Genomic DNA, 13,968 nt, shown 5'->3' with positions numbered 1-13,968 from the left:
AACGTTAACCATCTTTGATCAACGAGTTAGTCTAGTAGAGGCTTACTAGGGACATGGTACTTCGTTTATGTATACACACATGTATTTAAGTTTCCGATCAATACAATTCTAGCATGAATAATAAATCTTTATCATGAGTAATGAAATATAATAATAATAACTTTATTATTGCCTCTAGGGCATATTTCCATCACAAATAAAATAAAAAAAACCTTTGAGCATAAGGAAAACTAACACCATTTTCCTATTTGAAATGGGGGTCAACCATCTCCATATTGTTACCGAGAGACCAATGTCTTAAGATAAACTTGATAACCAACATTAATCCCACTAATCATGCCGTAATCAATACCAAAATCCATTTAGGGTTTATATATGCAATTTCAACTTCTTGCACGACAACGCCTTTAAGAAGGAATAAAAAAAGCCTTGCGCCTCCGTCACCCCTTTCAGATGAAAATGGTCTAAGACAAAAATATTCATCCTGACTTTCGAGACCAACCATCGAAGGGAGCACATCAACAAGGAGACAAAACATTTAATGAGGTAACAACGCAAGTTTGCCGCTACTAAACTGAAATATTCAAGGTGGGGACAAGAATTTTTAGCCGCAACATGAGGCAGTGTTCCAGTTATCATCTTGAAAACGGATCTTCAGGTAGTCACGGCAGCTTGTATTCCATGATAGGACGCAACGGTATGATGGTAGCTGATGTATGGGTCATCTTCCCACCATAGACCGCTGCCCTAGTCGTTAGGGGGTCGCTCTCATGTCGTTGCGTGATCTAGCCGCTACCATTCCTCACCTGCGCAGCATCCACCATGACCCAAGGGCCACTACCCTAACACCCTTTGCATGAGCAGAGACGTCCGCCGGCATGTTTGATGCCGACTGGAAGCCGTTAGGGCGCCCGTGCCCCATCAACGATAAACGTTGCTATTGCCGACAAGGGCCTCCACGTGCAACCTCTCCGTGTGCCCTAGACAACAAACATCCACCGTCATGTTTTGTTGTTGATTCAAAATAGATTGAGTTTTTCTTAAGCTATAATGGATTTGGACAAATCAACTTTAGTTTACTGCAATATTTTTTTATTTCAGAACTTTAGTTTAGTAAAGAAGTGCAACGTTCGCTTTTCTGAATAAAAAGGTGTAAGTGGCACTTTCACTGCACTGTTTCACTTGTCTGAATTGAACAAGACTTAAAATGTGTCAACGGCTTAGACATAGACATAGACATCAGAATGACCTGTGGAAGCAGCTGTTCAGCTCGCTCGATGTGCAGCTTTGCAGGCCACGCCCTGGCATAGACCGTTACCAGCCAAAACCACTAGACCACCACAGGACAAACCGAAGGAATCTCACCTAGAACGAGATCTTTTGACCAAATCAGGGCTACCGCGCAGCCTTGCACAGTGGGTAAGAAGCAAAATTACCACAAGAAAGAGGGGGGAGAGGAACAACTGAGGAATTCATAACTGTAAACCAAAAATGTAGCCTGCATAAAGTTTTCGGATTCTTTGTCTAGCAAATCTACGGCTATGCTAACCTCTTCCTTTCGCCCCTTCTCTCTTTACACGGTCCAACAAAATTGAGAAAGATATGCAGGTATAGAGTGAGAATACTATATGTATAATATATCCTAGGTAGGCAGACTGATGGACCATTGAACGACGAGCATGAGCGGATGACGGAGACGGAGGAGCTAGGTGCTGCAATGGCAGGGGAGGGACGCTATCTTCATCGTGCAGCAAAGGGGCCTGGACCCTGGGCACCGGCGATAGCGCAGCTCCATCACAAACTCATTCGCCGGAGCACCCACCGGCCTCAGGACCTCTTCCTTCGGCTTGCAGCTCAGCCACCGCTCGAGTAGGCCGTGCAGCGTTGTCGAGGGGCACACCGACTCATCATGGCATAAGATCTCCACCTGCATTTCGCACAAGTGTATACACAAGGGGTCAAACAAAAGAGCAGGTTCACATACTCTCGGTTTGTGGGCACACAGACTCGCGCACACTCACTAACAGGAAGAGATATGATAGGATGGATCATTGAGCTGCAAAATGTTTTAGTGCCGTATTCTTTGGGAGCTTTGAACAGAAAAATGGTGCAATTAAATCCTACTATGTCACCATCCAAATCTACAAATGCAGCAGGGTGGTTCCTTTTAATGGAAATCCATGGGGACAGTGGCCCCTTCACAATTTCTGAAAAACAAAATCTAGAAATGTAGCAAAGTCCAGATTTATCGGTAAATGTAGTACATGGAAGCAAGCACCTTGATAGCAGGGCACAGACTTGAGTAGGGTTTGTGGAGTGACAGCAATCAAAAATGGAAGTACAATGACATCTAAAAGGCCCACCTTATCGTCACTTGCTAGCTCAAGTTTTTTCATAATCAGCCTCAGGATGGAGGATACCCGCATAGTTCCATCTCTGAAACAAGAAGAAAAAATCATATTGAAGAACAGAATGTATTAAATTCTTGGAATCTACTAACATGTTATTACATCAGCGAAAACTGAATTGCTGGTAGGAATGAATGAAAAAAAGCATGCAGGATTTTCGGATGAAATATCTTCTCCACCTGTCATAAAAATTCGCAAGACCACTGTTTTTCTAGGTTCTTCACCTTCATATTTTGAGATGAAGAGAAGAACTCTTGCTAATACCAGAGCAATCTATGCATCTAGTAAAAAACAATCAAAGATAACAGGAAAAGGGGCATCAGCACACTGAGCCATCTAAGCTGGGAAAATATCTCCACCAACATATGCTATGATTAAGAGGATGCTAAGTATGAGAGGCCTATATCATTGTTGACAAGGAAACTTGAAGCCTAAAGGGGAACTCACTTAATTCTGTAGAAATTCTTTTCTAGCTGAGGCAACAGTTTAGCTTCTACCCTGCAAAACAATTTTCATTTTGATGTGACAACACAAAACACATGGTCCATCAGAATCTGTATATATATATTGAATAGAGATGCTGCAAGAGGTCTTACTGGTTCGGTGAAGTGACTAGTGAAAACCAGACTTGGGTAGTTATTCCATCAGGCGAGTCTGCTTCTGGGCTTTCCCTCGGAGTATGCTCTGTGGTTGTTTTATTTTTGTGACTTTCCTTGAGACAAGGACTTGGATTCTGCGATTTCTTCGCGCTTGCCACGACTAAACTCCGTAAGGGCTTCTCAAGCTCTTCCTTGTCAATCGTCCCATGATTCTTTCCATCTTCAGAAATATCTACACTGTTCTGTTTGGGATGGAAGTGTAGTTAGAATAAGAAAATGTTACAAGACAACTGGCATAAAACTTGCATATGAATTATGTGTTGATAACACTTCAATACTACCTGTTTTTTATTTGCAGATGTTGTCATCTTGGTAGATTTTAGTGCCGAGGCCTTCTCAGCCATCTGATAGCGGTCTTCAGATTTATTTGGCAATTTACCGAGAGAAAACGTCTGGGATGTGATAGTCCTTCTTGCAGCTTTGGTTCTCCGTCCTGTCAGAGTAGACTGTGTTGCCATCTTTGGGGTTTCAACCAAGGAAGAAATGGACCTCTCTTTTCTCTTCGCTGGCAATGTAATAGTTGGAGCCTCAAAAGCATCTACATCTGCCTTAGGTGGAAACAAATAATTTCTGATAGCCTGAATACTTATATCAGCCCTTCAAACAAGGAACCAATCAATCATGTTAGGTAGCAGCATATAGTTGAGTACCTGAGTCGAGATTGCAGGAAAAAAAAATGATGGTGGCTGGAATTCTAAGATTTTGCTTCACCAAACAAAAATGTATATACACTGTTTAGCAAGCGTGTGTATTTCAGCCAGTGTTATTAGACAAGATAACAATGTAGCAGGCAGTCGGCACGAAGAGCTGTGATAGCTGTTACAACTTACGCAAGATTTATACAGTAGAATCCACAGGAGTGTAATTATAAGCTAGTATACTCTCACTAATAACCAGAAGGAACTATTTTTAATTCAAATGTGTATAGAGATATTAACAGTACATATACTCTTATTCCTCACAAAAATATTAAGTGCACTTTTCTGCGGTACAAGGGTCGTACATATACTCTTATTCTTCAGAAAAATGTTAAGTGCACTTTTCTACTGTTTTATATAAGGGTCCAAATGAGCTAATTGTTTCTGCAGCTATTAATAAATGGTGTGTGTGAACACCATATTTTACTGAAAGGTACGAATTTTAAAATGGAAAACACAATGGAAATGTATTTGAACTCCTATCACTTTAAGGATCAAGTTACAAGTGTCGACATGTTTGCTTGTTGGAATCGCAGATATCCTTCATGATAGTTTTATATGGATTCTAACATGAATTTTATTAGTCTGTTTTCTCCATTCTGGCCATCTGTTGCTCTATAGTCTATACATCCTTATACTGCCAAGTTCTTAAGGCTGTGTTGGGCGTCGTCGGCGAAGGGAAAACTTACAGAGACAAGGACAGGAGTGTCGGACTGTGGGGTCTGGTCAGTCGGCTGCAGTACGAAAACTGTTGGCCACTGATGCAGGGCTTTAGTACGTGGACCCTGAGGCAAACTGCCGACTTATCCAATGATGCTCTGACACGTGCAATAGGAGGGAGAGGAGCCACAAAATTTTGTGTTGGCCCAATTATTACTGAGATGAAACAAGCTGGAGGACTTGCAGCATGAGCCATTTTGAGGCAGCCGGAGAACTATAGAATTTGTTCTATTGTTACAGATGAACAGAAGATTTTGGATCATGTATTCTTACTTGATTTAGTATCCGTAGAACCTCCAAATGGCTCATTCTGACATGCACTATATGTACTATTAGTGTAAGAAGGCCTAAAAAAGTGGCAGCACCACTTCTTAAGGCTCACATGTTATTAACGCTATGCAGGTGTACTTACAGGAATTTAAAGAAAAAAGAGAACTGACAAGTTGGAAAAACAATGTTGTACAGCAGATAACCTTGGTATTTTAACAATTACTTACCTGAGTTTCTCTTCAGGAGTGATCCCAAGAGCAACGTCGCATACTGGGCAGGCTTCGATCTCCTCCTCATCTATTTTCTTCATAATACATTCCCGGCAAACTGCTTACAAAAATATGGTCACAAGAGGAACTCTACAGACAAGCATGCGAGTATCATACAGAGATTTGAAAGAACCGAATTTTATGTGCTCGACAGAGGAAAGCTACATTATGAGTAAAATACAAAGTAGCAACAATGCAATAAGAGTAGATACTTGACTTGCATCCAGATTGATAGCTTGAACAAGACTGACAACTGCGCTGTACTTGCGGTGCAGCAGTAGCTGTCAGGCTTATCAATCAAGAACGTTTGTTTAGATAATCAGAGTGATCATCCTCCTGGCATCTACATCATGTGGTGCAGCCACTTTGTCAAAAAAAAAGTGGTGTGGCCATTTTTTTTTTTATAATGTGAAGCGCGGCTATACCAAAAACATAGATCTGAGATACTTCCCCAATACAAATAACTATATAAGACAGCACGCCACTGAATACCCGTTCTACTAACCAGAAGCATCGATAACATAACCAAACGGACAGGAGTCAAGCATTTGCTAAAGAGGTATGGTTGCTTGCTGGCTCTCACCATCCATGAGTAGCGAGCAATGCTCTCTCTGTAAGCTCGATCCCTGGATGATGGTGGAAGAAGATCAACAATTCTGACAAGACAAGTGCAAAGAGGAGCAGTGGAGGTGGCTTGTGCGACTGTAGCTGCATGGCATATTTGCTTGGAATGAGAGAAACAAGAGGATTTTCAGAGAACAGAATACTACGGCTGCTAATGTTTGGGAGCTAGTGAGTGTAGGATTTAGCCTCCTGATGGATGCTTTTCAAGAGTAGTTCTGCTCCTTTTTTTTGTACAGCCGAAGTGTTGTTGACACCTGCTAATGTTCGGATTTTTATTGTTTCCCTTCTGCTCTGTTTGAGCCACCCTGCACTTAATGCAACAGCAAAACACCTGCTACTTACAGTCACACGCGCACATACACACACAAAAGATTCAGCTTGGCTGCATTGTCGACTCCAGAGAACAGGGATGGCATGGCGGCTCCGGTGGGACTGGTGCGCGAGAGCACGGGCGAAGAAACCATGGCTTCGATCGGCCGCACAGTGTTTCTCCGGAGTAGCTCCGGCGCACGCGGCTACCGGAGAGGAAACGCCTGCCTCTTGGTCCAGGATGACGAAGCAGACCCAGCTCCAACGAGAACGCCGGCCAAGCAGAGCGAACGCGGCGGAAGGTGGCCGCCAGGGCCAGACCGCAGCGGCACGCAATCAGAAGCCTCGGCAATTCGCACGAGACCGGTGGCGGCTCCGGCGCTCATCTGGGATCAGGAAGTCGCGTCGAACGCCAACCTGATTACCACGCCACCACTGACAGAGAGACAGACGGAACAGGGACAGAGAAAGCAGAACATCCGACACCAAAACCAAGGAGGGCAGCGCGACGCGACGGGGGGGCATGGGGGCGTCCGCGCGCAGCGGCGCGGGACGCCGGCGCGTGCAGCGCAGACACGACGGAGAAGAGAGAGGGAGGGCGGACGGAAGAGAAAAGAAACCGTAGAGGCGGCGGGGGAGCGGGGTAGAGAGAGGGAGAGAGAACTCACAGGTATGGCCGCACTCGGTGAAGGCGCTGGCCTCCCGGAAGTAGCCGTCGCAGAGAGGGCACGTCACGCACGGGGCGAGCAGCGCCCGCCGCACGCGAGCTACCCCCGGCGCGTGCCCCATCTCCCCGCCGCCGGCAACCACCTTCGCCACCTCCTCCTCCTCCTCGTCGGCCTCCTCGTCAGAAGAGCTCGGGGCCCGGGGGAGGCGGAGAATCAGGAATACGCGGCGCGGGGCGATGGAATCGAGGGCATTGACCGGCCGGGACAACAGAGGCGCGGCGGCTGCGGCGGCGGAGCTCCGGCGAGGCGCGGGGGTTTGTGGGGCCGGGGAGTACGAAGTCTTTTCCTATTGCGCTGTATAAATAGAGGAAATTGGAGTGGCAGAGGCGATTGCGTGTTGGCGGCGCCGGGTGCGCGTAGCCTATAAGGACCTATGTGCGATTTGTATTCGGAACTGTCTTCCTATTGTTTTTCCAAATTTATCTGCTCTTTTTCCTGTTCCGAACCAGGCCGTTCCAATTTTCGTTGTTCCATAATTAGTGTAGATAAGATTCATTTTGTGTGTGGGTAGGTGGCGAATTTCTTGTACAAAGCAAAGAGACCATAAAGAGGGGTAACTTGTTGTGTGTGTTTGGTTGCTCGGCTTGTTTTCGGCCTTCCTGCACGAGTCACCCTATGAAGTCTGCACAAGCTGAAACGCCGCGGTCGGGACCGAGTTCTGCAGTTCGTTTGGTAGCTCGCATGGCATCAGTGCTTATTTTCTACACGGGAGCTATGTCTCTCATATTGCGAGATGTAGCTTGGCCTCGCCTTACATCTGGCACTGGTTGCGCGATGGCTTTAGTGGGCCAGCCGATTAAGACGGTTTTGGGAAGATTCTTTACATGTGCTTTCTACATTGTATAAACATGTTAAAAACAACTTGAACATCTTTCTACATTGTAGAAACATTTTTCTAATATTTCATGAACATGTTTTTGAAATCCGTGAAATTTTTAAAAAAGTTCAAGAACATTTTTTCAATGTTATGAAAAAAGCAATTACATTAACTATTTTGAGCAAATGTGCTTAACATATTTCTGAACGTGTGAACATATTTTGAATGATATAAATTAAAAAAATTGTGAACATTTTATTAAATGATAGGGACATTTTCTAAAAAACACACGAATATTTTTCAAATGTTAAGGACATTTTTTTGAATGCTATCAACATTTTTAAAATTTACATGTACATTATTTCTACATTACATGAACATTTTAAATGTGTGGTGAACACTTTTAAAAATTTGAGTAAATTAATTTCTGAAACATATATATTCGAAATATTTCAAGTTACGGGTCCCTATCTGAATGGTAGTCATGCCAGCTCTTGGTTTGTTCACATAGATAGCCGACCTCCATGGTAATTTCCCCTGTGAAGCCGGCCTCAGAAGTCGGTCTCCTGGGAAACACTTGTAAAATTTTTGAACATGAGGTCTCGGTCCCGAGAGCCGGGAAGGGGGTATACCAAGATCCGACCCAACTGCCGTCATCGGGCATTTTATTTGCCTGATGGTGCATCGAAGGGTAGATACAAGGAGGTTCTAAAGTTAAAAAATTCTTCTAAAAGGTCAAGCGGTTGGATAGAAATTTTGTTGTCTACCTCCCGCTGTTGAATGGGCTTTAGAGTTTCGGCCTTTAGCGCACTTCTTGTTTTTTTAGCTAGCGTCGCCTCTGGGCTTGGATTGAGTGGGCCAGCAGAGCATTCGTTTGCATGATGAGCCAGGTGAAGTTCTCCCATGGGTCGCCAAATGTTAGAGATTATTGGATTGCAGGCCTGGAATAATGGTCCAAAATAATTTCAATCTCAAAAGGCAGGAGACTGGAATTTCTGTTGCAACTGATCAAACGTGAAACCGTTAGGGAGGTTATATGAGAGTTTGGAAATAGCTCATCCCAATTGGTCTACCCTAATGTATAGAAATACAGGACCGGAAAAAAAATAGTAGCAGTTACCGCCTAAAATTCATCGGGACATCAGGTTGAGCCAGCAATGGTGCATCTGGGAGGGATGTGAGGTCCAATCTTCTGTCTCTCAAGGGTCACCTAGGCCCATACTTGAAGCTCTCTCAAGTAACAAGCGATCAGCCTTTTCCTTGATGGATCTAGTCCTGTGTTGGCTCCTCCTCCATGTACCTTGTACGATCCATCGATCGATCGATCAAGTTGTTTCCTATTTGGCGCTTATACCGTTGTTTACGCCAAATCCTCGATAGATTCTTTATGGGCTACCCCGTATATGGCACCAATGCGAAGCGTCCCTTTCCTGGTTTTGTGAAGCCCCGAGAAGCTTCCAGCCCAAGTTTTGGCAAGTTTGTGGAAGCTTTTGTCTGGGTTTTTTTTCGAATGGTTTTCTTTGGTTTATTCATTTTTTTCTTCTTTTTTTCAAATGCGCGGCTTCATCCAAATTCAAACACCATTATAAAAATTACAAACTTTTAAAATTTCCTGAAGTTTTTAAAAATACATGAACATTTTCAAATTCGTAAACCGTTTTTCAAAACTTGCAAACTTTATCATATCTATGAACTTTTTTTTGAATATATCAACTTTTCTTCAAACAGATGAATGTTCTCAAATCTACAAACTTTTTTATTTATAAACTTTAAAAAAATACATTAACTTTTTTCAAAATTGATGAATTATTTCAACTTCATTTTTTTTCAAAAACCATGAAATTATTTGAGTCACGAAATTTTTTCAAAGGACAACATTCCTAGAGGTTTTTTTATTTTTGTTGAACTTTTTCTGAATTTATGACTTTTTTTGCATTCGTGAACATTTCTCAACTTCATGGATTTTTTTTTGAATTCATAAACATTTCTTGAGTACATGCACTTTTCTCAAATTCATACTTTTTTCAACTTTTCATGGACATTTTCCTGAATTCTTGGTGTTCTATTGAATTCATGACAATTTCTCGGGTTTGCAAAATTTTTACAAAATGGTGAACTTTTTTACGAATTCATGAACTTTCCTTAAATTCATAAAAAATTCTTTTGAATTTCCTGATTTTTTTGGAGTTTTTGCATTTTTTAGAAAGTCAACGATGTGCTGTTCATCAGTCAACATTCCACCTGTCACCTGATGGAATGAACAGGCGAACGAGTGAGCGAACTATTGTTGTTGGCCAGGTCCACTCGAGAGTGCGGGCCGAACGGTTTAAGAATAAGCGTAACTGCGCTATTTATAGCACACAGATTTAGAAAAACATGATATTTCCGAAAGGAAAATGTAAAGAAAATTTGAAAGTTCACACATTTCAAAACCAATCACGAATTCAACGAACTTCACAAATTATAAAAAAGTTCACATATTTGAAAAAGTTCATCAAATTTGAAAAAAGGTTCATAAAAAATAAAACAGTTCATCAAAATTGAAAAATGTTTGTCGATTTTGAAAAAATATTTATAAAATTTGAAAATGTTGGTCGATTCTGAAAAAAGTTTCCAAAATTCAAAAAAAGTTCATGGATTTTCAAAAAGGTGCACAAATTTGAAAAAAAAAGTGCATCGAATTACCAAAAAAGTTCATCCAATTTTTTTTAAGAAAATCATTAATTCGGAGAAAAAGTTCGCGTGTTTGCAAAGAATTTCTCAAACCAGGAAAAAGAAAAAAGAAAAAGAAAAAAGGAAAATGATTCTTTTATGGGCCGGCCCGTGTAAGGCACACGTGGAAAGCTGATTTCCTTGCTTTGGGAAGCTTCCAGAACCTTCCTTGGCCGGGTTTACGAAGCTTCTGGAAGCTTCCTTTCGGGGTTTTTTTGGTGGGGGGGGGGGGTCTGGGAAGATTTTATTTTCGTTTTTCTTTTGGAGTTTTTTTTGGGAAGGTTTTTGTTCGTTTGTCCTTTTTTCCCTTTTTTCCTAATGTGTGAACTCTTTCCAATTTCTAAAACTATTTCGAATTTCACAAAAAAATTGCTTTTTCAAATTCCTGGTTTTTTAAAAAAATTCGTGGAACTTTCTCAAATTTGTGAACTCTTTTTTGAATACGTGAACTTTGTCAAATTTCGTGCCGGTTGCGCCCGTTAAGGTGTTATAACCACAACTAGGCACATGTACGCGCAAGGTGATCGAACCCAGAATCTCCTTGTACTTGAGAAACTGCAGTAACCACCCCGGCCACAATGCCTGTTGTGATAATTTCTCCATTTTTCTTATTTTTATTTATTTTTTACTTTTATTTTATTTTCTTTTTCTTAAATTCATAAACTTTTCTCAAAATCCAAAATCGATGAACTTTTTCATAATAGGTGATTTTTTTTCCAAATTTGGTTAACTTTTTCAGAATCGGTGAATGAACTTTTTTCAAACTTGTGAAGTTCTTCTAAAGATTAATGATTTTTTTTCTTCTAGATTTATGATTTTTTTTCTCAATTATGTGAAATTTTTAGGAAATTAATGAATTTTTGCAAAAAATAATGAACATTTTTTTTACAAAGGGATGAACTATTTTTCCAAAATCGATGAAGTTTTTTCAAATTTATGAACTCTTTCAAAATCGATAAAAAATCAAATATGTTAACTTTTTTGAAAATCGATAAACTTTTCTTCAAAACCGATGTGCATTTTTTAATTCATGAACTTCTTTCTAATTCATAATTTTTCAAAAGTCTTTGAGCTTTTAAATTTTGTTTGCATTTCTATTAAAAAACTCGTTTTTTAGAAATGGTTTCGAATAATTCAAGAATCTAAGCATGGCTACAGTTTGTGCCTAGTAGCTCTAGTGGTTAGGCAACCTGGACTGTAGCTAAAGAGCGCGAGCTTGATTCCTCATAGGAGCCACTTTTGTTTTTTTTGGGGGGGGGGGGGGGGGTGTTGCACTATAAATACATTTTCTCTGCACTGCATGTTCGTGGGTTGGCGAACCAGATGCGGCAATGAGTGCCAGTTGCTTGAACCGAAGCATAAAGCGTCGTATAGGAGCTCCTAGTCGCAACATAGGAGCTATATCAACTCACATCTAAGAACTGTCGTCATTCTGCCTCATTGCTTCATGTTACGTATCGAGACATGGCCACGTGCGGACGCACCAACTCCCACTGCAAACTGGCCATGGCGTGATCTTGACATACACGGCCGCAAGATCATGTGCACGTGCACAACCAGAAGCCGATCAATACCTAGCCTAGCGTGGTTAAAAAAATTAACAAGGGTAATTTTTGTAAAAGGTGTTCATTTCAAACTCTTACCATGATCTATCAAAATTTGTGTCAACTTAAACAACTAGTGAAACAAGGTGCATTAGCTAGGATTTTAACTCATAATTAGGGCACACTTTGTTCAACTAGGAAATTGTTCATGTTGTGTAATTTGTGTTTATCAGTTGCATGTGTAATATGGATAAATTTCTTTTCGAAAGAAAATCACAATTGCAAGATGCTCCAAAAGACCTCATTTGGGAAGAGGAGATTTAGTATGATCTTGGCACGAGAAAATTGATATAACACTACCATCAGAATTTCATGGCTTGGAGGAATATCCTAAAGGCAATTCTCAAAGTTTTAGTTGTTGAAGGACCTTCATTCAGGCATTTATTATGTTCTACTTGAATGTGTCATTATATTATTTATCCTATAGATTACTGAACGATGATGTCGGATAATGTATTTAGGAATTTGGAAATGCAAGACATCATTTTCAAGTAATTTCGTCTTTTGTTTTACTCATTCCATCCCAAAATAAGTGTCTCAATTTTAGTACAACTATTATACTTCTGCCGTCCTGAAATAAGTGTCTAGAAGGAATGATTTGATTTTGGGCATGAAGAGATTCTTGAGTTTCATTTCTTGTAGAAGGAAAAAATTTGTTGATGAATGTGATTTTCAACAGTACTACCGCTCATTTATTGCATCACCAAGGCCTGTTACGTTCCATGGAATAATTGAAAAGAAAATTTTCTTCATCCTAGAGCTACATTGCATTGATTACAGCTAATAGAGCAGTTGAACATCCTAAACAAACTACTAATAGCGACGGAGCGAGCAGGAGGGTGTTGGGAATCATAGTAGGAAACAAAAAAATTGCCGTATGAATAAAAAAATTAGAAACACTATGATGATAGATACAAGGTTATCTGGTCGTTACCAACTCGGAGTTGGGGTAGAAGAAGAGTTGGTGAAGATTGTTCTTGAAGTCCTTCAAACTGTCCCATGAACAGCTCCCTCAAATGAAGATTGAACACACGATCTCTCTATGGGTTGCACATGTACCGAAGTAGTGGTTCGGCAGAGCTCCGTCGTCCGAATGAAGAACCGCTGAGAAAACTAGAGGGAGAAGTAGTCTAGCGATGTCGACATCTAGATCAACTAGACGCGAGAGAGAAAACTAGGGACAGGGCAGCAACGAGGCAACCTCCAAGGGTTTTGTGTGTTCTAGGGGTTGCCCTGCCCCTGTATTTATATAGGGTCACGTCTTAAGGAGTTGCTTGGGGCAAGGTCAAGACGCCAGGGCCTTACCTCTTGGCCCAACCAAGGTGTCCTCGTATGAGGGACCCTTTGGATTTATCCGGAAGGTTGCAAAACCTTTTGGACACTAGCAGAAGTTTCCAGGACCATCTCGGAACCTCCTAGAACATTTTCGGGAGCATCCAAAATACTTCTGAAACCACCCGAAACTCTTTTGATGCCCATTCTCTCATTCTCCTTTATCTCCTACCTTTCTAAGAAATCACTAGACATTAAGTGTGTGATCTTATAGGTTTGGTAAAGTATAGACATGATCGGAACTCCTTCCGTCCAATGATCAATAACAGAACCATGGAGATCTATACTGACCGCTATACCCACAAAACCAATTAGTCTAGTGAACCTATAGTTATTGTATGCTATTCTCTTTTGCTTCGCAATACTTTACAAAACCCGAGTTGATCAGGGAAACAAACACGAGACTAAGAATCTATTTTTACCGTTTATTATTTTACATGTGCACATTAGTTTTCCATTGAGCCTCGTGGTTATTGCAAACTTGAGAACCATTGTAGTTATAGCATACAAATAGGACATAAAACATTAATTATAAACTTGGAAATAAATAATAACACAACTATTATTGCCTCTAGGGCATATTTCCAACAGAGGTATTGCACACAACATGTCAATTATTACCCTGTATAGGCTTGAACTTTTTAGACATACTAGGGTTTGGAACAATGCTCAATACCCTTGGTGGGTACGACTGTCATATATTTATAAGAGGAAACCGTACAAATACAGGTGATGTTACAACACGTATATCTACTATATACTTAGTCTAACACCCTCCCTTAATCTTAACTATGTCCTGAAACACTCAGAAGGCTAAG

At 41.1% G+C, this 13,968-nt stretch overlaps 1 protein-coding gene across 1 annotated transcript; it reads right to left on the bottom strand.

Annotated features, from left to right (window-relative positions):
* Nucleotides 1-1,456: 1,456 nt before the first annotated feature.
* LOC125505959 (E3 ubiquitin protein ligase DRIP2-like) lies at nt 1,457-7,009 on the bottom strand. The gene is made up of 7 exons (XM_048670855.1): nt 6,626-7,009; nt 4,983-5,082; nt 3,349-3,664; nt 3,005-3,249; nt 2,856-2,906; nt 2,364-2,436; nt 1,457-1,927 (listed from the first exon to the last, which is right to left on the bottom strand). Exons 1-7 carry the CDS (start codon nt 6,744-6,746, stop codon nt 1,706-1,708), a joined length of 1,128 nt encoding a protein of 375 aa, XP_048526812.1. The 5' UTR covers nt 6,747-7,009; the 3' UTR covers nt 1,457-1,705.
* Nucleotides 7,010-13,968: the final 6,959 nt, after the last annotated feature.

The sequence above is a fragment of the Triticum urartu genome, chromosome 5, assembly GCF_003073215.2.
Source record: "Triticum urartu cultivar G1812 chromosome 5, Tu2.1, whole genome shotgun sequence".
NCBI lineage: Eukaryota > Viridiplantae > Streptophyta > Magnoliopsida > Poales > Poaceae > Triticum > Triticum urartu.
This window is presented reverse-complemented; position numbering and strand designations above follow the sequence as displayed.

Coding starts and splice junctions, on each gene's coding strand:
- LOC125505959 (XM_048670855.1), bottom strand. CDS start 6,746: ATGGGGCACGCGCCGGGGGTAGCTCGCGTGCGGCGGGCGCTGCTCGCC. Junction 3,250..3,348: donor CATCTGCAAATAAAAAACAG/GTAGTATTGAAG, acceptor CATCCCAAACAG/AACAGTGTAGATATTTCTGA. Junction 2,907..3,004: donor CTAGTCACTTCACCGAACCA/GTAAGACCTCTT, acceptor ATTGTTTTGCAG/GGTAGAAGCTAAACTGTTGC.